The 26,045-nt window shown below is 42.7% G+C and overlaps 2 protein-coding genes and 1 long non-coding RNA gene across 8 annotated transcripts in view; 1 reads left to right on the top strand and 2 right to left on the bottom strand.

The window, feature by feature from the left end:
• LOC125964595 (uncharacterized) overlaps window positions 1-14,962 on the top strand; it is a 69,424-nt gene extending 54,462 nt beyond the window's left edge. Inside the window, exons 1-5 of one of the 6 annotated variants that reach the window (XR_007477744.1) lie at window positions 2,523-2,701; window positions 4,698-4,761; window positions 4,981-5,077; window positions 8,222-8,386; window positions 9,074-14,962. This is a non-coding gene — a long non-coding RNA (uncharacterized LOC125964595). The other 5 variants (XR_007477747.1, XR_007477745.1, XR_007477753.1 and 2 more) reach the window with 5 other exon arrangements.
• LOC101280867 (monocarboxylate transporter 1-like) overlaps window positions 1-26,045 on the bottom strand; it is a 140,806-nt gene that overhangs the window by 88,701 nt on the left and 26,060 nt on the right. The gene's annotated exons all lie outside the window — the stretch shown is intronic.
• The window catches only part of SLC16A1 (solute carrier family 16 member 1), a 34,514-nt gene continuing 26,061 nt past the window's right edge, over window positions 17,593-26,045 (bottom strand). Inside the window, exons 4-5 of the mRNA XM_004263195.3 lie at window positions 21,656-22,522; window positions 17,593-19,375 (exon numbers count right to left, since the gene is read on the bottom strand). Of these exons, the coding sequence (XP_004263243.1) occupies window positions 19,098-19,375; window positions 21,656-22,522 (1,145 nt within the window). The 3' untranslated portion in view covers window positions 17,593-19,097. The remainder of the gene's footprint in view (window positions 19,376-21,655; window positions 22,523-26,045) is intronic.

Below are 26,045 nucleotides of genomic sequence, written 5' to 3'. Positions count from 1 at the left end.
TAGTTGTGGCTTGCGGGCTCTAGAGCGCAGGCTCAGTAGTTGTGGCGCATGGGCTTCGTTGCTCCGTGGCATGTGGGATCTTCCCGGACCAGGGATCAAACCCGTGTCCCCTGCATTGGCGGGCAGATTCTTAACCACTGTACCACCAGGGAAACCCAGAAGCCATACTTTCAATCAGAAAGGATTTAATACAGGATGTTGTTAGCAGAGGCACTGGAGGGCTGAAAGAAGACAGAGGGAGTGCTGAGCTAATCCCTGAATAAAAAGTCAGGAAGGAGCTACCCACTCCAGGGTGGAGAAACAAAAAGGAAGGGAGGGTTTTACAGACCTCCCAGAAGCTTGGAGGAGGGGCTTTAAGGAATCTGGGCTCTGACCTCTGAGGACGGGACAAAACCCACCACTGCCTCTGAGAGGAAGCAAGAGGTTTTGGGGGACTGAAGAAAGGGCTGGAGCCTGGGGCTAAGTGCCACCACTAGAGAATCACTGGAAGGAACCAGGGATATACAGAGATAAAAAGAAGGTAGTCCCTTCTCCCCTCTTCCACCCTCCAATTTCTCTTCAGCACCCCCTATTAGCAGAACCTAACAGGATGCCAGCTGAAAATGGATCAAGGACCTAAATGCAAGAACTAAAACAATGAATCATGTCGAAGAAGACGTAGGACAAAATCTTCACAATGTTGGATTTGGCAATAATTTCTTGCATATGACACCAAAGGCACAGGTAACAAAAGAAAAACTAGACAAACTGGACTTCAAGAAAATTTAAAAATTGTGTGCACCAAAAGACTATCAATAGAGAAAAAGGCAACCCACAGAATGGGAGAAAATACTTGCAAATCATATTTGCAAAGGGATTACTATCCAGAATATATAGAAAACTGAAACTCAACATCAACAACAAAAAAACAACCTGAATAAAAAGTGGGCAAAGGACTTGAGTAGACATTTTTCTAAAGAAGATATACAAATATTCAATAAGCACATGAAAAGATGCTCAAAATCACGAATCACTGGGGAAATGTAAATCAAAACTATAATGAAATACCACCTCACATCAATTAGGAGGGCTATTATCAAAAAAAAAAAAAGGGGGGGGCTTCCCTGGTGGCGCAGTGGTTGAGAGTCCGCCTGCCGATGCAGGGGACACGGGTTCGTGCCTCGGTCTGGGAAGATCCCACATGCCGCTGAGCGGCTGGGCCCGTGAGCCATGGCCGCTGAGCCTGCGTGTCCGGAGCCTGTGCTCCGCAACAGGAGAGGCCACAACAGTGAGAGGCCCGCGTACCACAAAAAAAAAAAAAAAAAAAAAAACAGAAAACAAGTGTTGGCAAGGAGAAAAATTGGAATCTTTGTGCACTATTTGTAAGATTGTAAAATGGTACGGCCACTGTGGAAAACAGTACGGCGGTGCTTCAAAAACTTAAAAATAGAACGATCATATGATCCAGCAATTCCACTTCTTGGTACATACCCAAAAGAATTGGTAACAGGGTCTCAAAGAGATACTTGTACACCCATGTTGATAGTAGCATTATTCACAGTAGCCTAAAACGCTGCAGCAACCCAAGTGTCCATTGATGGACGAATGGCTAAGCAAATGTGGTGTATACACACAATGGAATGTTATTCAACCTTAAAAAGGAAGTAAATCCTGACACATGCTACAACATGGATGAACCTCGTGGGCATTATGCTAAGTGAAATAAGCCGGTCCCAAAAGGATAAAAACTGCATGATTCTGCTTATGTAAGATACGTAGTAATTTAAGACAAAAAGTAGAATGGCAGTTGCCTGGGGCTAGGGGAAGTGTGGAATGGAGAGTTATTGTTAAGGGGTACAGCGTTTCAGTTTTACAAGATGAAAGAGTTGTGGAGACTGGTGGTGATGATGGTTGTACAACATTATGAATGTATTTAATACCACCGAACTGTACACTTTAAAATGGCTAACCTGGTAAATTTTATGTGTATTTTACCACAGTAAGAAAAGTTGGGGGGAAAAAAGACGAGAAAACATGAACTTTAGGACAGTTTGCTTCTTGTTGGGGGAGACAGGAGGGAGCGGGGTGAAGAGCAACACAAAGGAAGATGCAAGTTATTACTGATGTTTCAGCTCTATTGTCGGGTGGCAGGCTCATGGGTGTTAACCATATTATGTTTTACAGATAATATTTTGTTAAATATGCCTTTTTAAAATGCACAGAACATTGAATTTTAAAATATAAGTGAGAAAGCATTCAGAGGTAAAAGAAGGAGGGAATGTAGCTTGGAGGCGGGCCAGTTGGAGTAGTGGGCGTGGGCGGTGGCACAGCCATGACGTCCGTGGGACAGCGGGGCCCGGGGCTCCGGCAGGAGGGCAGCACGGGTGCAGGAGGAGGAGGAGGAGGAGGGCAGCCTGGGATCCTGGCGGCGGGGATGCAGTGCCGCCCTCGACCACACGAGGGCGCCCCACACCGCCACATCCAGGCGGCGGCAGGGGAACGGGGTGGGCGGCAGGAAAGGAGGGAAGCCGGGGAGAGGCCTTTTGGGGAGGATGGGGTGGAGGGAGAGCCTCCTGTCCGCCCAGACTGGCCCCTGTGTTCAGGTTTACCGTGTGGTCAAGCCTTGAAGAAGGTCAGTGTGAGGTTCAACTGGAAACAGAGCCGGCTTTCAGGCCCTGAGGAATCCACGCGAAGGTCCATCAGGGCTGCCTGCGGGGCTGGGGTGGGTATTTGTTATTTATTGAGGCGTGGGTGGTGTGCCTGTGCTGTGTCGGGAGTGACTCTATGGGTTAGCGGGTGTGTGTGTGTTTCTCCAGGAATATAGTGGAGAGTGGGAGCAGGGCGAAGAGAGGGGCAGTTGCTGCTTCCCCCCGGCCTGGGGCTGGTACTAACAAGGAGAGCCTGCAGCAAGATCCAGCCCGTGAGGACTCAGAACTTCCGCCTCAGAGGAGCCCCAGGTCTGAAAGAGGAGGGATGAGCCTGGCTGCCGATGGTGGAGGGCACCGCCCTCAGTCTGGCCCAGCAGGACTGTATATCGGGGGCTTCCTCTGGGGCCTGCAGGCAACGCGCCCCCCGCCCCAAGCCTTCCAGTGGTGGTTCGGCACCCAGCGAAGTCTAGGATGCCACAGCGGCTGCCAGGCCCTGGATCCTGCTAGGGGCTGCTGCTCAGGGACCTGGTGTTGCTAACTGGTGCCCAAGGGCATAGCCCAGCAGAGGTCTGTGACCTGAAAAACACCGCTGATCTCACTTTAGACCAGAACTTTTTTTTTTTTCTCCTAAAAGCAGTGGCAGGGAGCCCAGGTTTGAGGAGGGTATGAAGGGTGGGAGAATATGCCACCTCAAAATACGCCTCTAGAGCAGAAGGATTATTCTGAGCTGATTATTTTGAGAAACTACAGACAAAGGAGGAGTTCTGAAAAACAGAGTAGAAATTACTTTTTTGAAAGAGAAATTTACATTTATAAAGAAAATCTCCGTTTGTAAGGGTATCTCCCTCACTGGGTGGAGAAGTTCACTTTGGATCCCAGAGAATCTTAAAAATCCCTGAAGAAGTCAGTAACTTAAATCTGCATAACAAACCCTACCCTTGTTTACTCTGCTTCTCCTGGTAACCCTTCAGAACTGACTTCCTCCCCACACTCACCTTTGTTTCTTCTGTTTTTGGCTGAAGGTGGTATTTAAACCTCTGGTTTAGGCCACCTGGGAGAGTTAACCCCTCTTCCCTAGGTATGTCCCTGGTGTACAAGTATATGAGAATAAACTTCTGTTTTCTTCTTGTTAATCTGTCTTCTGTTTACAGAGGTCTCAGTTGAGACTCAGAAGGGTAGGGGAGAGTTACTTTTCCTCTCCTACAGCTGGGACAGCTTCGAGGACCTAGAGGCTTCTCCCCTTCCCACCAGTCTCTGGTCGGCGATCGCACGTGAATGCGCTTTGCGGGCTATATCCTGGTCTGGCGTCTCAGCCCAGAATTTGAGAGCATTAGGGTTGGTAGAAATCAAACCCAGGGTGGGAGCCTCTGGCCAGTAGGCTGAGGCCCTGTACAGTGTCCCAGAGCAGGGGGAAGAGAAAGTCCTGCAGCTTCTCAGGGGAAGAGGAGGAATAGCAAGCCACAGGCGTCCTGGGGATGAGAGCAGGACATTGCAGTGCCCAGGACATGCCCTGCGGGGGAGGGAGAACAAGAGCAAGCCTCAGAGCGCTCTGGCTGATCACTCTGTCCTTGTCCAGCCTTCTCCCCAGTGGCCTGGCCTTGGCTCTGTACACCCCATCTTTCCAGGAGCTGCATTCCTAGGTCTAGCCAAACAACCACGAGGAAGATGTGAAAGAACAACTTCCTTCTGGGATGGGACCCCTCTGGGGAGTAGCAGGACCTGGTGGGGAGCGGGGGTCCGGGGAGCAAGGCTTAATGACCATGTAGTCTTTAAGAAGAAGGCATCAGCACCAGTCCTGGGTTGGTTAAATTTCCAGTTCCGCCACCTGGTAGCCATGTGAACGTAAATGAGCAAATTACTTAACTTCAGTTTCATCATCTGCAAAACATGGGAACGATAATTACCTTGCAAAATTATGAAGATTTAGAAATTAGGAATGTAGAATGCTCAGTCAATAGTAAATGCTGTTACTGTTGAAACCGACTTCACCTAAAACCTCTGCTGAGTTTATGATTAACCTCTCTGTGCAAAATTTTATTGCCTTTCTTGTTGCATATCTGTTCCCCACAGGATTGAGGATTATCAAAGAAAAAGTGGGATTGAAACCTAGCAGGACCCTGCAGAGATCTCCCAGGTACAAAAAGCCTTTCCATTTCCCCGTTTTTCGTTTGTAGGAAAAGGCTTTAGTCTCCTAGGCCTGAGTTCCAAAGAACAGATTCAAGCACTTACTAATTAGGGAAGTGAGGAAATGCAGAAATAAAGGGAAAGCAGCCAAGAAACAATAGTTCAGTGATAAAACAGAGTCCTAAGGATATACATAACCATTTGACAGGTATCTTTTTTTTTTTGACAGGTATCTTTGAATTGTTGTGCAGGAAGTAAGACCCTTATCCAGGTGGAGGGCAAGCTGAGCACAAGCAGGTACATCCCAGACTGGCTGGAACCAGAAGGTTGGTGATTAAGATTCCTGAAATATCACCCTGTTACCTCACCACCAACCAATCAGAAGAAAGTCATGCCCCCTGCAGCCCTCACCCCAAATGTTGCCTTTAAAAACCCCTTCCCTGGGGGCTTCCCCGGTGGCGCAGTGGTTGAGAGTCCGCCTGCCGATGCAGGGGACACGGGTTCGTGACCTGGTCCGGGAAGATCCCACATGCTGCGGAGTGGCTAGGCCCGTGAGCCATGGCTGCTGAGCCTGTGCGTCCGGAGCCTGTGCTTCACAACGGGAGGGGCCACAACAGTGAGAGGCCCGCGTACCGCAAAAAAAAAACAAAAAAAAACACCCCAAAACCCTTCCCTGGGGACTTCCCTTGTGGCACAGTGGTTAAGAATCCACATGCCAATGCAGGGGACACAGGTTCGAGCCTGGTCCCGGAAGATCCCACAGGCCATAGAGTGACTAAGGCTGTGCACTGCAACTACTGAGCCTGTGCTCTAGAGCCCATGAGCCACAACTACTGAGCCCATACACTGCAACTGCTGAAGCCCATGTGCTTAGAGCCTGTGCTCCAAAAAAGAGAAGCCACTGCAATGAGAAGCCTGCGCACCACCATGAAGAATAGCCCCTGCTTGCCGCAGCTAGAGAAAGCCCGCCTGCAGCAACAAAGACCCAATGCAGCCAAAAATAAATAAATCAATACATTTATTAAAAAAACAAAAACCCTTCCTTGAGAGCCATCTGGGAGTTTGGGTCCTTTGAGCACAAGCCACCTGTACTCCTTGCTGGGCCCTGCAGTAGATGCTGTACGTGCCTTCACCACGACCTGGTGTCAGTAAGTTGTCTTTGCTGTGCCATGAGCAAGCAGACCCAAGTGTGGTTTGGTGACACTATCATTATTTTCCAATGCCCAGACCCGTGTAAGATGGCTCCAGGCCTCTCTTCCAGGCTCTGACAAAGCAATCCTATAATTTGCCTGTACTACTGTACTGTGATAGTGAATCACTAAGAAGTTATTATGTTACCCAGAGAGGAATGGGTTAATGTCTCTCTGTTGATGGGAGCCTCTGGGAAAATGCCTTGATTCCAAAGACTTTGTTGGTTGGTGAGCCTCTCCTTTCATCAGGGATCTCACAGCAGAAGTCATACAGAACTTTCAGAGCAGAAAGAGACCAGGGGTGGTGCCTGTCTCTATTGCCTACCCTGATAGAAGCTGGGGCCCAGGCAGTGTAAGGCTGTGCCGATGTCCCTTGTAACTTTCGTATCATGGGGGTGAGAGCTCAGGGGTCAAGTTCCTCCAGCATTGGGGGAAGAGAAAGGGCCTGAACTTAAACTATGTGTGTACAGCTTTTCCCTTCTCCTTGCTCTGGAGCCTCTCAGGCAACCAGTTAAAACTCCCTTAGGTGAGGCAGGGAGAAGCCTCCCTGGTTCATGGCACATAATAGCTGCTTAATAAATGTTGCTGGAATTGAATTACATGCAGACAAGAAGGTTTTTGGGAGCGAAGGGACTTTATGTGAATTCAGTCCAGAGGCAGGAGTCTGTAGGTGGGCACCACCCAGGATCAAGTGCCAGGAGTTGATAGGGGCCGCACCCTTCTGGGTGTGCCTGATGTTGAAACCTGGCAGCCACCCTAGGTTTCTCCCTGCTCCCACTCCCACCCTGCTCGGTTCACTCTGCCTCTTCCTAAACTCGCTTGAATCTGCTCTGCTGTTTCCCTTGCCCTCCTCTCAGCAACCGTATTTCCAGCCCATACCACTGCCGTATCATACCCGGAATACTCACTTCCAACCTATTGCACAAACCGCATCAAAGCGATATTACTGAGACCAGAATGGTGATCCCTCTCCCTGCTTAAACACGGCTATGAGTCCCCATTGCCTACAGGATAAAGCTCAAATTCTTCAAAAAATGACATGTAAAGTCCCATGCGCCTGCTCTCCTCTCCAGTTTCCCTTCTTACCCACTACCCCCCACTGCCACTCTGGGCACGGGTCAGACTGAACTGTCCACTTGTGGAGAATGCCAAGCACCCTTTATCTTCCAGGGTTTTGTGTATGTAATGCTTCCTCAAGGTGGAGATTAGCATTGTCACACACACACACACACACACACACACACACACACACACACACACACACACACACACACACACACACACACACACACACACCCTTGTTTCCTCCTGCTTAGTCTGATTAATTTCTAGTTCTCCTTCAAGCCCCATATTAGACTCCGCTACGACTGGGAAGCTGTCACTTACCCCCTTCCCTCCGCACCCTGTCAGTGCTGGCCTGGGTGCCCCTCTCTGCTCTCCCAGCTCCCGGTGCCCCCCAGGCCTTTACTTTTGCATTGACCTTTGTGATCCCAGTTTTTGCTCCCCCGGAGGAGGAGTGAGTCTCCTCCCTTCTTCAGCGTGTGGCCCTGCCTGGTTCACTGCTTTATCTCCAGGGCCTGGCCCAGTGCTGACACTTGGCAGGCGTGTAGCTGTGACCACTGTAACTTCGCCAGAGCCCACCTTCATTCAGCACACGCTGCGTGCCAGGCCCCGGGAGGGTGCCTTCAGGCATAAATGTGGTTAATCCTCACATGGCTGGATAGCACACAGGGTCCATTCCCACCTGTTTCCTGTCCTTTAGGGGTGGAAAGCTAAAGCCTCATCATCTCGCAGACCTACTCCTTCGGGAGTAGTGGGCGCACTTTGTGATCCAACGCTGAGATCCCTCATGTGGGATTTGGAAGGTGGAAGGGAGCTAGAGGCCACCTTCCTACCGCTTTGGCTATTCCCTTCTGGCAAACAGGGTCATACAGATGTGCGTCTTTTCCTGCAGCGGTGTCCAGTGTGTGGTCCCCACCCCCGGCAGCAGCAGTAGAGGCCCTGCCTGCTCCCTGGGTCACAGCCACGACAGTGTATCTTGAACTCAGGTTGCCAGTGATAACGTCCAGATGCTCACCTTCCTCTCCTGCCGAGGACGAGGGAGCAGATCCTCTGGAGACTCAGCCTTACCTCCTCCCCTCCCCTGTCCAGCCATCCAACCATCCCATTAGCACCTAACCCCCCCATATCAAGTCACTCTCTGCTCAAAATACCTTGAGTGCTTCCTGTTTCCTGTGCTAAACTCTGGCTGATACGACTGTTGTTATCCTTATTTTACAGATGGGGAAACCGAGGCACAGAGAAGCAAAGTGATCTTCCCAGAGCCACACAGCCAGTGGGTGGTAGGGCCAGGCTCCAAACCCAGGTCTTTCTGAGCCCCGAGCCCACTGCACCATCTTGCCTGGTGAATATGTGTTGGTGTTGCTGGCTGCGGGAGGAGGCCCGGTGAGCTTTTAGGCGGTGGGCTGGGCTGACACCCATGGCAGGTCCTGAGCAGGTCCCCAAGGTGTCTGTTCCTTCCTGAGAAGCACAAGCGGCTCAGTTTCCTGGGAACTGACCCCAAGGCTGGGGCTGTGGGATGTGTGGGGCAGGGAGGCTGCTGAGAGCCACGCCGTCTGGGCACCGCGTCAGTCAGTTCCCAGGGTTGGAGCCCATCAGCAGTGTCTGGAGAAACACTTAAGTGACCAGTGCAAAATCAGATTAGGGGTGAGGTGAGGCGTCACCAGGCCCGGAGGCCGTCTTGGGCGGCACCACCTCGGTGAACTTGTAGTGGTTTGTTCTTGTCATTCCCCCAGGGTTGAATGGAGCCTGAAAGTCTGACAGACATTTGAGGCTCATGTATGTACCAGAATTCAGAGGGAGAACATGGTGGGCACTCAGACTGAATGTTCCTGCCAGCATGCTCTCTCCTATTAGACAGCTAAAAGTATACGGGAGGCCAAAAGGTTGTCCAGTGAGGAGAAAAGTAAATCAAAGGAGTTGGTTGATGCTTCAAGTATCTAGAGGACACCAGTCTTTGGCTGACTACATCTGAAGGCAGGGAGCAAGGCAGCCAGTGGGCCAGCCCCTCTCCCTGGACAGATCTTCCTCTGGTGTCTTCACTCATGTATCCGTTCTTTCTTTCTTAAACAGACTCAGTAAGTGAGTGCTATCACATAACAAGCATCAACAGATCCTCCTGGCCTCACAGAGACGTTCCAAGGGAAAACATGTCTTCTGAGTTTCCTTGTTGATTAGTACCTTTCAACATCCTGCCTTTGCACAGGTGCAAACCATTTTCTTGTCAATGACTCTAAGTTGCGCTAGTTGCCTGTGAGACGTGCAGGGTTGCCCGGCCCTGTAATGAGGACTTAACATTCCTAGACATCTGAGGTACCTGGGACATTAATTCTCCACCACCACAGGTCTGCCGGCAGAAGTTCAGCCAAAAGGTAGGAAGGGAGGGGAGGGAGTCTGACAAAGGGTATAGAACGCAGACACATTTGCATTCATTTCTCCGAGGCTGCCCATAGGTTCACAGGGATCTCCTGTGTTTGTTCCTTTATCAGACCTGGGCTTGGGAAACACTGCTGCTAATTCACTTGAGTTCCTGAAGTTCACCTTCTGGATTTTAGGGTCCTTATCACACTGTATTGTAAGCACTGATTTTCTTTTATTGCCCCCACTGGACAGAGCTTCTTGCAAACAGAGACTGGCCCTCATTCACTTTGCTGTCTTCCTAGCCTAAGCCAGGGCCTGGCACATGGTCTGTGTTTAACACATGCTTGCTGGTCCCCTCTGCCATGCCTCCACACAGCTCTCTCTGGATGCTCTTCTCTGGGAGAAATGTAGCCTTCCCTTTCTCTACCCAGCTCAGATGTCACCTCCTGCAGAAGCTTCCCCAAGTCTCTCAAATCAAAAGGGCTCAACAACTTTGCATGTTGTCCCCTCTCCTCTCAAGAAGCTCAGTCTGGTAGGGGTTTAGAAAAGCAAGCTAATGTGTACAGTGTACTGTGATGCTTGACAGACTTTAAATGGGCAAAGGATCACTGCATGTTCATTTAGTGGAGTGCTCTGAGTTGTCTAGGATTCTAAGCTGTCTGATTCTCTAGGGAACTAACTGCACATTTGATTATCTTTCGCTGGGCTGTTTTATAACTTTGCTGTGATGGAAGTTAACTTGTACAGGGCTGATGATGGTGCAGATGTTTCCTGCCTGATGTGTGATGCAAATTGTTCCTGTTCGTGGCAATGCAAATGAGTTTTGTCCAGTAGAGAATAAGTCTCCATAAGTCCAATTCTCATTTGAAAGTTGTAAAATCTTACTGGTTCTTTCCTTTTTTTTTTTTTTTCCAATTCAATTACTTATTTTAGTAAATGAGTAAGAAATAGAAAATTTTAAATATAGATATTTGTGTCTTTTTACATTTTAATTTTTATTGGAGTATAGTTGCTTTCCAATGTTGTCTTAGTTTCTACTGTACAGCAAAATGAATCAGCCACACACATACATATATCCCCTTCTTTTTGGAATTCCCTCCCATTTAAGTCACCACAGTGCATTAAGTAGAGTTCCCTGTGCTATACAGTATGTTCTCATTAGTTGTCTATACTGGTTCTTTCCTTAATTAATGAGTTATATAAACATGTTAATTTTATTTCTGTATGAGAGTCATGATTTTACCATTTTGCAAATTATGTTTCAGTGGTAAAAACTATGACAGAGGTAGTGATAATATGTACTGAGCATTTATTCTGTGTCAGAAAGTATGCTAAAGGTTTTATAGTTGTCATATTTAATCCTCACAGCAACCCTATAAGGTAAGTTCTATTTATTAGTCCCATTTTACAGATATAGGAACTGAGGCCTAGAGGTTAAGTAACTTGCTTAAGGACCCAGAGTTAGTAAGTGGTCTATCTGGACTTTGCACCCAGAGACCTGGGATTTGACACTAAGATTCATATTCTAACTGCACTGTCACCATAAAGGCACTCAGAAATAAATTGGGGCAGCCACTGTGGAAAACAGTATGGAGATTTCTCAAAAAACTAAAAATAGAACTACCATATGACCCAGCAATTCCACTCCTGGGTAAATATCCAAAAAACAAAACAACAAAACAAAAAACACTAATTTGAAAAGATACGTGCACCTCAATGTTCATAGCAGCATTATTTACAATTGTCAAGATATGGGGACTTCCCTGGCAGTCCAGTGGTTGAGACTCTGTGCTTCCACTGCAGGGGACTCGGGTTTGATCCCTGGTCAGGGAACTAAGATCCCCCATGCTGTGTGGTGTGGCCAATAAATAAAATATGGAAGCAACCAAAGTGTCCATCAACAGATGAATGAGTAAAGAAGTGGGTGTATATATATGCAATGGAATACTACTCAGCCATTAAAAAGAATGAAATTTTGCTATTTGCAGCAACACGGATGGAATTGGAGGGCATTATACTAAGTGAAATGTCAGACAAAGACATACTATATGTTATCACTTGTATGTGGAATGTAAAAATTACAACAAACTGGTGAATAAAACAAAAAGAAGCAGACTCAGAGATATAGAGAACAACCTAGTGGCTACCCGTGGGGAGAGGGGCAATATAGGTGTAGGAGGAAGAAAAAGGGTTGCTATGGGATTATATGAGATCATGTGTGTGAAACTTTTGAAAATTGTAAAGCACTATAGAATTTAAAGAATCATTCATTCAATTAAAAGAACAAAACAGATCAGTGGGAAAAAAAACAAATTGGGGAATCAGAGAAGTCCTCCTGGTAAAAGGAGACATGAAGCAAGTTTCAAACGGTGGATAGGAGCTGGTGCAGAGGAGAAAGGAGGGAGGGGTTTCCTGGCAGAAGTCAGCATGTAGGAAGGCAGGGAAGTCTGAAATAAGGTCCTGCACTTAAGGAACTAAGAAATTCACCTGGGGCTTCCCTGGTGGTGCAGTGGTTGAGAATCCACCCGCCAATTTGGGGGGCACGGGTTCGAGCCCTGGTCCGGGAGGATCCCACGTGCTGCGGAGCAACTAAGCCCATGCGCCACAACTACTGAGCCTGCATGCTACAACTACTGAAGCCTGCATACCTAGAGCCCGTGCTCTGCAACGAGAAGCCACTGCAACAAGAAGCCCGTGCACCACAACAAAGAGTAGCTCCTGCTTGCCGCAACCAGAGAAAGCCCACGCGCAGCAACAAAGACCGAACACAGCCAAAAATAAATAAATAAAATAAATTTATTAAGAAGAAAAAGAAACTCACCTGGGCTGGAGAGCGGGGTGTGGGCTGAGTATTGGCAGAAGAAGACTGCAGAGGTATGTGGGAGCTCATCAAGAAGGGCCCTATGGGTCAGGCTAAGGAGTTGGGACTTTATCCTCAAACCACAGGATTTAAAGCAGAGTGAGTGATTAGACGAGTTTTATTATTTTTATCTTTATTGCCTTTATTTGAAGTTATAAAAGCAGCTGAAAATCTGGCCGTTTTAGAAAAATCATTTTAGAAGCAGTGTTGAGGCTGCATTGGAGGTGGTGAGAAAAGACAGGGAGGATGTTAAAAACCAAGTCTATGGCAGGGAAAAAGAAAAAGCATTGCAAGGAGAAACAGTATGTACAGCAGTTCAATCTATACGTTCGGGCAACCGATGAGGTACGTGGAGGTGGGAATGGGGAGAGGCTGGGACGCAGGTAGTTTACAGCCCTCCAAAGTTCAGAACTCCATCTACTGCAGGCCTGTTTATGCTCATTCTTAGCATTTGAGAAACGAGATAGTACTTGGGATTTAAAAGGAAAAGGGTTCTTCCCATTCTGAAAAGCATACGTAAATAGGGCCTGACACAAAAGTACCCAGGCACTTTTCTTTTAGCCTCAAGGGAAAAAAATGAGTTAGGAAAATAAAGATAAAACACAGTGACAAGAATTATTATAAACCTTCTCTTAATAATTACAGACATACAGATTGTCAGCACACCAGGTGATTTTTAATCCCAGCCCAGTTCCCCTCCTGGCTTCTTAATGGCTGCTGGCCACTTCCTCTTGGGACCTGGCCAGAGTAAGCTCAGGAAATGCAAACTTTTTAATTCTGGAATCAGTAAAGCATATTAGGAAAGGAAATCCCACAACTGAAGAAATCACATTATGAATTCCAAAGCCAAGGAAAAGGATTGTAAATCAGATTGTGAATTCATTGGAGACGGGACCATTTTACTTATTTTGGTGCAGGATCCAAGTGACTGGTTTGGTCTCTATTCACCCTTCAAGGTTATCCAGGATTCAACCTCTTTCATTCTCGTGTTTCCAGACTTCCACCCAGTACAACATTTAGCTCTAGCAGCTGAGCTGTCTGCAGTCTTGCTTTGCACCCTTCTTACAGCAGGGGTGGGGGAGGGGTGGTGCCAGCTAAAGGGTCAGTGTTTTTCATTTATACCCATGTCCCTAGGATTGTGCGTGAATGAGAACGTACTTGAAAGGCCTTTGTACACTCTGATGAGCTATACAAATATTACCGCATGTTCTTTATTGTTCTGGTTGATGACAACTGACACTATTTAATTTTAAAACTACTATGAGCTCAATACTGCTATGTACTCAACTGTATGCAGTGTACATTCACAATCCGCACAATAATTTCATTATGTTTAACTTACCGAAGAGGCTCAGAGAAATTAACTTGCTAAAGTATATACTTTTTGTCCTTTTTAGGCCCTCCTGAGATTGGATTAGAGACTTCTCCATGTGCTGGCCCATCACAGCCCTTACTATGCAGTCTCCCCCACTAGACTAGGAGCTGGGGGTGCCAGGAACTGCATTCTGATCACTGTTATCCCTTCTATCTAGGAAATAGGCACATAGATGCTGCTCCAAAAAACACTATTTAGGTGAATTAATGAAGGCTGATCTTATGTCCACTGCTCTTTTCTGAATATTGCTGCTTTCCTTATAACTTACTGTTCACTGTCTGCTTTCCCCTACTAGAAGGTAAGATGCATAGAAAGACATTTTGTTCATGACTGGATTCTCAAAGCCTAGAGCAATGCTTGGGGACGTAGTTAAGGGTCCAGTAAATACCTGTTAGTAAATAAACTAAAATAGCTGCTCGGGGCGAGCAAATTCTACTTTTTGTGACATCATAGTATTGTTTTCTGATGCTGATCTCAGTAAGATAATGTTCGACAACCGTTAACACTGTAACATGGGTAAGTGCGGAACGCTCTGGCTTCCTGAGTTAAACATTCACTTGCAGCTGAATGATGACTGCAAGGGGAACCGCAGGAATGCTGTCCCCAAGAGCACCGTCTCAGGAAGGAGACACTGGTGGTTGACACAGGCAGCCCGTGGACTCTACACTCTACAGCTTTGGTCCAGCACCAGCGAAATCACGGCTAGAGACCACTGTGCTCTTGACTTTCATCTCATTCACCTTCCTTTCACCAGATGCAATTCTTGAAGCAGAAAAATAAAACCTGTTTGTAATAATTATCAGCTTCATTTTCTTAGGAGTCATGTGTCTCTTGCCAGAACTCTTCTAGATCAAAGGTACTGTTTTTTCCTCTCTGTAAACCAGTATTATGTGCTCCATTAAATATTTTCTTTTAGTATAAAAGTAACCATGACATCAAGAAACTTTAGAATGTGGAAAAAATATAGAAAAAAGTTACCTCTAAATTTACGAGGCTCACAAAATTAGTATTTATGTCCTTTATCCCCTGTGCACATGTATATATGTATTATGCACACACACACACACACCATGGTAGTTTGTGTTCTGCTTTTTTCATTTAACATTGTGCTGTGAATATATCATAAGGACTTCATAACCATCTGTTTAAATAGTTATTGATACAAGAAATTGATAATTTCAAAGGAACAATTTTCTTATATAAATTCCAAGTCTGGAATGCTTAGGGAAAAGATGTGAACTCATGGTATTTGACACATATTATGAAATTGCTTTGCCAATATTGTTGTACCAATTTATTGAGCCACCAACTGATGGTAATTTATAATTTAAGTCATGTTATTGATATAGTAGAGAAAAATAAAAATCTCATCAATCTTTCAGTTTACCTTTAAGAACATTGCTAGGGACAAAGGACTTTAATCATGATTGGTTACTAGTTACATTTCTGCTCTTTAAGAATCATCACAAATATTGAGGGGAAAAGATTATCAGTTACTAATCAGGTGTCTTCCTTGTGGAGGCAGTGTACAAAGAGCAAGGGCTTTGGGATTCAAATCCACCTTACTTAAAGAGCCGGGACATATATGCAACAACCTCATGAGGTGTTAGTTTCCATTCATTTCCAAACAAAGACCATTACATTTGTAAGACTAAACGGAGATCCAACAGGACAGTTTTTGATCATTTAGCTAATAGTCTTATCTTTAAGAGTCACTCCCTTAGAGCTATCCTCTGCATGTAAGGCTCCACCCACCTTGGAAATTAGAAGAGCTCAATTTTTTCCCAGGTACCACTTTTCTTTGATTTTTTTTTTAATAGTCAGGTGCCTACCCTTATTAAGCCCTTACTTAACACAAGCTGTCACATATCAACTAACCTTCATGACAACCCTAGTGGGGGATGGTACTAATTATTAATACCTTACAAAAGAAAACATCTGATGCTTAACCCTAGCAGTCTATATTGTTAAGCAACCGGTAGGCTGTGATTCTTTTGCTAGCTATTCCAGTCTCCTCTAGCAAGTCAAGGTAAAAGTCAGCAAAAAGTAAGTAAATCAGTGCTGTTCAGCTGAGGAGAAAGATACTCTGCCAATCACTCTCAACTGAATGATTGTCACTATGGCCCCGACTAAATGGCGGAAAGGATACAAAGCTAGAACACATTTCAGGAACGATGTACTTGAAACCTCCTTAGATGCTTCAGATTAGAAGCATCTAAGGAGCTTTGGCTTAATTTCTCACATTTGGGCAAGCCAGGCAAGCTTAGGCCATCACTTCCTTATCAAGTTTTCGGAGTGACAGAAGTCTATCACTAACCTCTTTCTACAAGTGCCTAAGCTGATTAAAACAAGCCACGTTGTTGCAAAGGTGGAAATTTACTGTTAACCTTTCCTCATCTTTCCAACCATAAGGAGGGGGCAGGGGGCACACGCCTGATAATTAAGTTTATTACACTGTGAACCATTTGCTAGGGAAGGTGTAAAACCCAGACACTGAGGTTTTTCATATAAACCAATACCCAATTTATCAATCTGAAATTCAATATAATAAAACATTGGCTCATATATTAAATGGCTTTTAACATTTTTTTTCCTTTTTAAAATACAGGATTAATATTGACATATATAATCTATGGCACAAACTACTAAATTCACACAACCCAAGAATAAGAGGATTATTCATCAATGTGAGTAAATCGGGGATAAAAATACCTCCCTGAATTTTCCATAATTTGTTTTAGCATCATCCTTTCCTGAATATTTTTTGTAGAAATTATTTATTTTGAATAGTTTAAGATAATTTCAGTTCTCAATAGAGGACTATAATGTGATAATATAGTCTTGTTATCATGATCATCTACAACTGTCCAACCTATCAGTTTCTTAAATAATTTTCCAGATTTGAATTGGGAGGCTATTTCAGAGTATACTCTTGAACAGTCCCAAGCCTCTTTGGGCATAACTACTTAGAGAGCTGTATGTTCTCTGTGACTTACAGAGTGTGGAACAACGCAAAGATAGGCAGGGACTCTATTCTCCCAAAGCAGCCACTGAAGCTGTGTCAACTGAAATAAAATTAAGTCTAGTCAATCCTCATATGGAGCAAGGGACAACAGACTGCCCAGTCAGAGAGCCCAGATGCATCATCCAGTGTTGAACACAACACTGCAATACAGAGAGGATTAGTTGATTGTTAACAAGGAATAGATGGCAGAGTAGGCCTATATCGGGTTTTAGTGTTGGCTCTGTTACCAAACTTGATCTTGAATAAATCCCTTAAGCTTGTATCTTCAGTGGGAAAAAGTCAGAGTTGGACTGGGTAATAAAAGGTTTGTTTAGTCCAGCTTTGAGCCAGTTTTTAAACTTTGCTTCAGAATACAGCAACTTCAGAACACTTCCTTCTAATACATGGTCAGTCTGCACCAAAACCCCCTCACTTCACTAACAAGATTCAACTAATGGAAAAAGACTAAGTAGGGTCTTATGTGTGGATGTAGCTTAACAACTGGGATGGGGAAAAATCATCTCATACACCAGGTTTACTCCCATCCACCTCACATTTTTTAGTTGTATTACTTTACTCAAGGGTGATCCTCATTTTTATAGAAGGGGAAACAGGTACACAGAGGTTAAGTCCATGCAAAATGGCAGAGTCCAAACTGGAGCCAAGCCTGCCAACAATCACAGTAGGCTTCTCCACTAAAATTCCTCCTCCATCTGTCATGATACTTGGGCACAGAAGGGGAGCTTTCATTGTATCCTTAAGATTAACTGCTCTGGTTTCAAAATGCTTTCAGAGAGGTCGTTTCAAAAAATTCCCCTCCTGGTTGCCTTAAAGAAGAGGTAAGGAGAAAAATCAAACTAAGCCATATACACAAATCCCAACACACATAAGCTGAATAATTTACATTAGGAAGGGCCAAATTGAATCTTGATAATAAAAATGAAGACACAAAATATTTTCCTCAAGAAAATAAGCACATGGAAGAAGAAACATTTCTTAAAAAAAAAAAAGTTTATTTTAAAAAGCCAGCCTCTTAAGGTTTTATATCTATACTTTCACACTGTCAATTACAATGACATTTAAAAATGCATTGAATATAATTTATTGACTGTCTATCATTATCCTCCTGCCACCATTTAAAAGATATTAGGTGAAAAAATATTTACAGTTTTCATTCTGGTCCATCCTCCTTCCTATCCTTATACTAAACCCATTTCTCTACTTTTCAGATAAGTGAAAAGGGTCACAAAATCTTTAGGTTTATGTAAAGAGTAAGAATGTGTCTAATAATTCTAAGCAAAACATTAATTTTCTTTAAGGCCTTATAAGAAAAAGAAAAGGAGTTACTTATTAAAGCAAACATAGCAACTTCTCTCCCAATCTTATCCTTATTGGTTTGTGTGGGCCAAATCTCTATGGGTCTCTTTAATTAGCAAATATTTTTTAAAAAACCCAAAAAACTGAACACACAAAGACTATCTCACACACAGTGCTAAGCTAGATGTGGCTATAAATGGAACCACTATGAATCAAAGGGGGAAAATTCCAGGAAAAACAACAACAAAAGATTCCAAGTCTCACAGTTTAACTGAAGTTTTGGAAAAACCTAAGCTGAATTCAGCTGCTGTTTGAAATGCCTGTCTATGTTTAATTTACTGAGGAGGCACAAATACACAGTTTTGTTTATTTTAATACTAATTTTTCCAGTGTGTGGGGGGAAATACTATGTGATCTCAAAAGGGGCGGTGATCTATGACCACTCAAGATTTATCTTTGGAAAGGGGAGCAAAAATAGTAATTTAATGAAGTCAACTCTCAAGCACTTGGCTTCTAATAAGCAAACCAAGAAAAGATAACTGGAGGAGGTGTACTGATGAGTACAGTGCATCTAGAACAGCCAAGATGTTTGCAAAGTTTTATGCCTTAAATTTCCTAAATATATATCTAGCAGGCACATATGCCAAGCAACTATTGATGCTAGGAAAATATTTTAGTCAGGATTTTATAAAAACCCCAACTTTCAAATCTTCTAGTGACAATGTCTGACACTATTATTACAAATAACAATGAAGCAAGATTAAATTTTAGATTTGCCTCAAACTAGTTATTTTTCCTTGTAACAGAACACTTAAAATGGATGAATTAAGCAGAATGGTTTTAAAAGTTAAGGCTCCCTAAAGACTAAAACTTAAGGCACATATTATTATCACACTATCACAGCACATTATCATGACACTGTTAAAAGCAAAGATTTAAACAAACAAAAACACAAACCAACTTCCTTCTCTCATTCTTTTTCAACCACTTCCTTCCCAAAGGCTATGACATTTTTAGCCCAGGCTACTGGTAAGGAGTGAAACAAAAATTCCATCAACGAACCCCTGGTATGATTCCCACAGAAATGTCCAGTATTTGCATTGAGCACCACTGGTAGATCACAGGCCAATAGAACATTTGGGGTCATGAGCTGCTCCATTTACCCACCAGCCCCACAGGTTCAAACTGGACTCTCCTCCTCCTTGGGGCCTCCTTCTATGCCTTTAGGATCCACAGATTCTGCTGCATCGGTAACTTCTTTTGGCTTCTCAGCAACATCTATACTGGTCTCCTCCTCTTTACTTTCCTTTTTCTGCTGCTGCTCAGCTTTCTGTTCTTTTGCAAGAAGTCGGTAATTGATGCCCATGCCGATGAAAAGATAGATGCCTGCGACAATAAGGATTATACCACATGCCCAGTATGTGTATTTGTAGTCTCCATATATGTCATTGAGACGACCTAAAGATGTCAAAAAGGAAAAAAAAAAAAAAATTATGTGGGTAGACAGTTACGCCCTTTCCCAAATAAAGCTTAAGAATCCATTCAAAGAGCCCATAAATGACTAATTATCTAAAAAGAAACTGCTCATAATTATCTGATCTTTTACTTATAATGTCACACTGATTTTGGATGGCCCCGCGCAGTCTGTTAACTTTAGGAACTTGAAAATAATTAAATCTTGGCAAATTTGAATTGGGGAAATCCTAGAGACCACCTAGAGTCAATCCTCTCAATAGTCAATGGAAAAATTTGTTGCTCAAAAGAGGTTTAGTAGTCTTGCCCAAGGCCATAGAGCTAATTCTAGTCTCCCAGGCCAATGTACTTTCTCTGACATCAGCATTTCCCAAAGGGCGTTCCTGTGAACACTCATCCTCTGCTAAAACATTAACTAACAGCAACACCCTTCCACCATTCTAAGTGCTTAATCCTCACAACAGGAAGGTTCTACCATCATCCCCACTGTATAACAGAAAAACTGAAGTACAGAAAACTTAAGTAACTCGTCCAAGGTCACAAAGCTTGTAAATGAAACAGGTTGGCTGATTCAACCCAGCAAGTCTGACTCTGAGGCCTGCACCATAACTTCTGTGCTACAGGGTTACTCCCTAGTGTTTGCAAAGTCAAGTAAATTTGGAAATGACACATAGTCTTTTCTATTAAAGGCTTTATTAGACCTGATAGTAAAGAAACTTATTTACTTTGGCGTTTCCAAACTTTTCTCGGCCATGAATCCCTTGTTACAGTAAAATTTATTAGCATCTCAAAATAGTATTTATTAAACTATGGAAAACCCTACACATATAAAGGACATAATAACCAATTCAAATATAATTCCATACGGTTTTCCAACATAGGGCATCATGCACTCAGCAATACTTATTGATTCTCTAAATATACACATGGCCCTGGGTCTGCTAGGCCCTGAGTTAAGGGTGAGCAAAGGAGGTAACATCCACAGCTCAGTGGAGAAGAGAAGTGTTAATCCAATAACTACACAGACTGTGACAAGTGCTACAAGGAGCGTCTGAAGGCAGAAAATAGGGGTTTTAGACCAGCAATTAGGGTCAGGAAGCCTCTTCTTAAAGTGTAACCTTAGCCAAGACCTATAGGATAGGAGTTATCAAGGAGAAGGGAGATGGGAAAAGGCTCAGGGCAGAGAACAGCGAGTGCAAAGGCAGGTGATAGGAGGAAGCACAGGGTGTGAGAGGAGAAGCAGAGAGCAAACTGAGTGGTGGGAAATGAGGCTGGAGACACAGGTGGGCCAGGCCACGCAGGACCTAGTAGGCCACAGCAGGGAATCTGATCTTCACCCTAAGAACGTGGGAAGCAACTGGAGTGTTCTAAGAGACGAAGAACAGCTAGACTGGATATGGGTAAAGTTAGAAGCCTACTGACAGAAGATAGGAGATTTGGATAAGAGTGGTAGTTGTGATGGAGAGAAAATGGGCAGATTAGAAAGAGATTTAGGAAGCAAAAACAGTCAGGATTTGGAATCTCCTTGGGTATATATAGGGAGGAGAGAGGGTGGACAGGTCAGTAGTGGATCTTCTGTTATGTATCCTTCCTTACTTTATGGTGCATAATCTCAAAAGCATGACTCACATCCAGAAGTCCAAATTATAGTTGCATTCTGTAGCAATAATAATTTTAAAATGTAAACCATTTAGCATTCTTAAGAGAATAATACACCGGATTTTATTGTCACTTACTAGCTGTGTGATCTTGGACAAGTTATTTCACTTTTAGAAGCCTCTATTTCTTTATTTATAAAGCAGGAACAATAACAGTCTGACACCACACACTTGTAATATATGACAAAATACAGAAAAAGATTAGGACAGTCCCTGGTATACTGTGAGCCCTCACCTGGTACCTACTGTTATTATTTTAAATATTACTGCTGAATAAATTCCACAATTAAAAAGAAATCACCAACAGTATTTTAAAGGTGGTTATACATACATTTTTCTACAATAAACATGTTAGGTTTTTTATCAGGAAAAATTATTATACATACTTAAGTGTGTAATAGTTTTTTATTCCTCTTTCAGCTTGATGATTCACTTTAATTCAGTTCTATTATTTGAGCAATTACGCTGTACCAAGCATTGTGCCAGCACTGAGGGTACAGAAGCGAAGAAAGACTGTCAAGCAGCTCACTGATTTCTGCCTTCTATCACCTTCCTAATCTTCTGTTTTATGTTATTAGAACCATACAAATAGGGAGACATACTATACCTAAAAGTGGTGGCCCCAGCAGGACAGGACAGCATTCCACAATGGTCACCAATCCCACAGCACTGGAGAACCTCTGGGGTCCAACCAGGTCCATCAGCGTTTCAAACAATACTGAGCTGAGCCACCCAAATGCGAATCCGAAGAATCCCGCATAGACACAGAATCCTATATAGCTAGAGGACAAAGGTGCTGCCAGATGACAAACTCCATTTGCAATAATAGAAGCAGCAAAAAAATACTGAACTCGAGGTCTTATCCACTTTGTGTTGGCTACAAGTCCCATAGAAGGTCTGGCTACCATGTCAACAAAAGCCAGAATGGAAAGAAGGAAGGCAGACTTCTCACTAGAGTAATGCTGACTCTTGCCATAATTACTAAGAAAGACCAAAGGTGTAAACAGTCCAAAAAACATGAGCACATTTCCAGACAGGTAGAGCAAAAAGCCTCTGTGCTTGAACAGGGATAAGTCCAGGAATTTATTAAGTGTTTGGAAGACTGATCTTTTCTCTTCTTTCGGATTTCCTCCAATGAGATCTGTATTTGCATCACTTGCCCCCTTTTTTGCGTCAGATTTTCCAGCTTCCGGAAGAGATTCTTTAGACATATATCTCTCTACAGTGGTTGGCTTGGGCCCTATTGGTCTCATCAGAGCTCCAGCCACACAGCAGTTTAATAATAAGCCCCCAAGAATTAGGAAGCTTCCTCTCCAGCCATAGATACCAAAGAAAGCCTGATTAAGGGGGGCCAGGGTAGAAAGGAACACAGGGCTGCCTGCCATGGCCAGTCCATTTGCCAACGGTCGCCTCTTGTAGAAATACTTGCCAATCATGGTTAAAGCTGGATTCAAGTTGAAGGCAAGCCCAAGACCTGGGGAGAGGGGGTGAAAAAAGAATCACATACTCCAATAAATGTCAGAAACATATTTGGCATTACTTAACCAGACAAAGAAATTAAGAGGTATATAATTCAAAAAGATATAAATAAATGGAAAGATATTCTGTGCTCATGGATTAGAAGAATTAACATTGTCAAAATGTCCTTATTACCTAAAGCAACCTACATGTTCAGTGCAATCCCTATCAAAATCCCAAGGACATTTTTCACAGAAATAGAACAAAAAATTCTAAAATTTACATGGAACTACAAAAGACCCAATGTTCATGACAGCATTATTTACAGTTGCCAAGATATGGAAGCAACCTAAGTGTCCACCAACAGAAGAATGAATAAAGAAGATGTGGGGAGATTATATATATATATATATATAATTCCCCCCAATGGAATACTACTCAGCCATAAAAAAGGAATAAAAATTTGCCATTTGGAACAACATGGATGGACTTGGAGGGTATTATGCTAAGTGAAATATGATAAGTTAGAGAGAGAGTAATGCAAATACTGTATGTTACCAATTATATGTGGAATCTAAAAAATAAAACAAACTAGCAAATATAATAGAAAAGAAACAGACTCATAGAGAACAAATTGGTGGTTAACAGTGGAGAGAGGGAAGGGGGTGAGGGGTAAGATTGTGGTAGGGAATTAGGAGGTACAAAGTATTATATATAAAATAAGCTACAAGGATCTACTGTACCACACGGAGAATATAGCCAATATCTTATAATAACTATAAATGGAATATAACCTTTAAAAATTGTGAATCACTGTGCTATACACCTGAAACTTAATACTGTAAACCAACTATACCTCAATAAACAATAAAATGAAAAATAAACTTAAAAAAAAAGATATAAGTAATGGAAAGTACAACACAATATTGTATAGCGGTTTAAAGTGTGAGCTCTAAAGCCAGGCTATGTGGACTAGCCAGAGTAATCCGGCAAGAAAAAGAAAGAAAAGGCATCCAAATTGGAAAGGAAGTAAAACTGTCACTGTTTGTAGACTGTCATGATTTTATGTATAGAAAACCCTGAAGACTCCACCAAGAAATTATTAGAAATAATAAACAAATACAATAAAATTGCAGCATACAAAAGCAGTATAAGTCAAAATCTGTTGCATTTCTATATGCTAACAATGAGCTATCAGAAATTAACAACCCCATTTATAATCCTAAGAAAAAGAATAAAATATCTAGGAATAAATTTAACCAAGGAGGTTAAAGACTTGCACCCTGAAAACTATAAAACACTGTTCAAAGAAATTGAAGACACAAATCAATGGAAAGATATCTCGTGCTCATGGATTGGAAGGATCAACATTGTCAAAATGTCCTTATTACCTAAAGCAATCTACAAATTCAACGTAATCCCTATCAAAATCCCAAGGACATTATTCACAGAAATAGAACAAAAATTTCTAAAATTTATATGGAACCACAAAAGACCCCGAATAGCCAAAGCAATCCTGAGAAAAACGAACAAAGCTGGAGGTAGCACACACCCTGCTTCCAAACTATACTACAAAGCCATAATAATCAAAACAGCATTGTAATGGCAGAGAAATAGATATATAGATCTATGGAACAGAATTGAAAGCCCAGAAATAAACCCATGCATACATGCACAATTAATTTACAGCAGAGGAACAAAGAACATATAGTAAGAAAGGATAGTCTCCTCAGTAAATGGTGTTGGGAAAACCAGACAGCCAATGCCAAAAACAAAACAAAAAACAAAAAACCTAGACCATTATCTCACACCAAACACAAAAATTTATTCAAAATGGATTAAAGACTTGAATATAAGATCTGAAACCATAAAATTCCTAGAAGAAAATGCAGGCAGTATGGTCTTAGCAATATATTTCTAGATATGTCTCCTCCTCAGGCAAAGAAAACCAAAGCAAAAATAAACAAATGGGATTACATCAAATTGCTTCTGCATAGCAAAGGAAGTGGATCAATAAAATGAAAAGAGAACCTACTGAATGGGAGAAGTCATTTGCAAATGCTGTATCTGATAAGGGGTAATGTCCAAAATATATACAGAACTCATACAATTCAACAACAACAAAAAAACCCAATTATAAAATGGGCAGAGTTGGGACTTCCCTGTCAGTCCAGTGGTTAAGACTCAAAGCTTCCACTGCAGGAGGCATGGGTTCGATCCCTGGTTAGGGATCTAAGATGCCGCATGCTGTGAGGAGTAGCCAAAACAAAAAAAAAAAGGCAGAGCAGTTGAACAGACATTTTTCCAAAGAAGACACACAGATGGCCAACAGGCACATGAAAAGATATTCAATATCACTAATTATTAGGGAAATGCAAATCAAAACCACAATGAGATCACCTCATACCTGTCAGAATGGCTATTACCAAAAAGAAGAAATGACAACTGTTGGCGAGGATGTGGAGAAAAGGGAACACTCATACACTGTTGGTGGGAATAAACTGGTACAGCCACTGTGGAACACAGTATGGAGATTCCTAAAAAAATTAAGACTTGAACAACCATATGATCCAGGTATCCCGCTTCTGTGTATTTACCCAAAGAATACAAAAGAACACTTAAATTGAAAAGATAACGGCACCCACCCATGTTCATCACAGCATTATTTACAATAGCCAAGATATGGAAACAACGTAAGTGCCCATCAACGATCGAATGGATAAAGATCGTTGATGTATGTGTATATATATATGTATATATATACATATATATACATATATATACACACACACACACACACATAACCCCCTCACACACACACACATAATGAAATACTACTCAGCCATAAAAGATGAAATGTTGCTATTTCTGACAACGTGGATGGAACTTGAGGGCATTATGCCAAGTAAAATAAGTCAGATGAAGAAAGACAAATACCACAATGATTTCATTCATATGTGGAATACAAAACCAACAAACAAAAACAAAATAAATTAACAAACCAAACCAAACAATTACGTAGATATAGAGAACAGAGTAGTGGTCACCAGAGGAAAAGGGGCAGAGGGCAAAATGAGTAAGGGGATCAACTGTGTGGTGAAAAAATAAATAAATAAAACCAGACTATGTAGGTTCAAATCTCATCATCATCACTTATTGGCTGTGTAATGTCAGACACGTTGCCCTCCTGTGACTGTTTCATGGTATGTAAAACAGGCGCACAGCACTGCTGTGACTAAAGAACTTACTGCCTGGCATGTAGTAAGCACTCAATAAATGTTAGTAGTTATTTTTATAATTGTTATTTATATTATTTGAAGGTGATTAACTGTCAAATCTGGCAAGTCACGTGAAGGATCATTATAAGCAAAGAATGTAATTAAGGAGACTGTTATCAAATAGAGTTTTAAAAACAGTTTTTAAAATAGACTATGCAATACAAAATTATTCCTTTTACAACAGCACCAAAAACTTTAGTGTGCAATTTATAATGGCTAAATTGTATAACTTTCCTGAAGGGCCAGAGAATTAAAACCAAC

This window comes from Orcinus orca, chromosome 1, assembly GCF_937001465.1.
Source record: "Orcinus orca chromosome 1, mOrcOrc1.1, whole genome shotgun sequence".
Taxonomy (NCBI): domain Eukaryota; kingdom Metazoa; phylum Chordata; class Mammalia; order Artiodactyla; family Delphinidae; genus Orcinus; species Orcinus orca.
The sequence above is the reverse complement of the archived record's forward strand: the minus strand, read 5'-3'. Positions and strand labels throughout refer to the sequence as shown.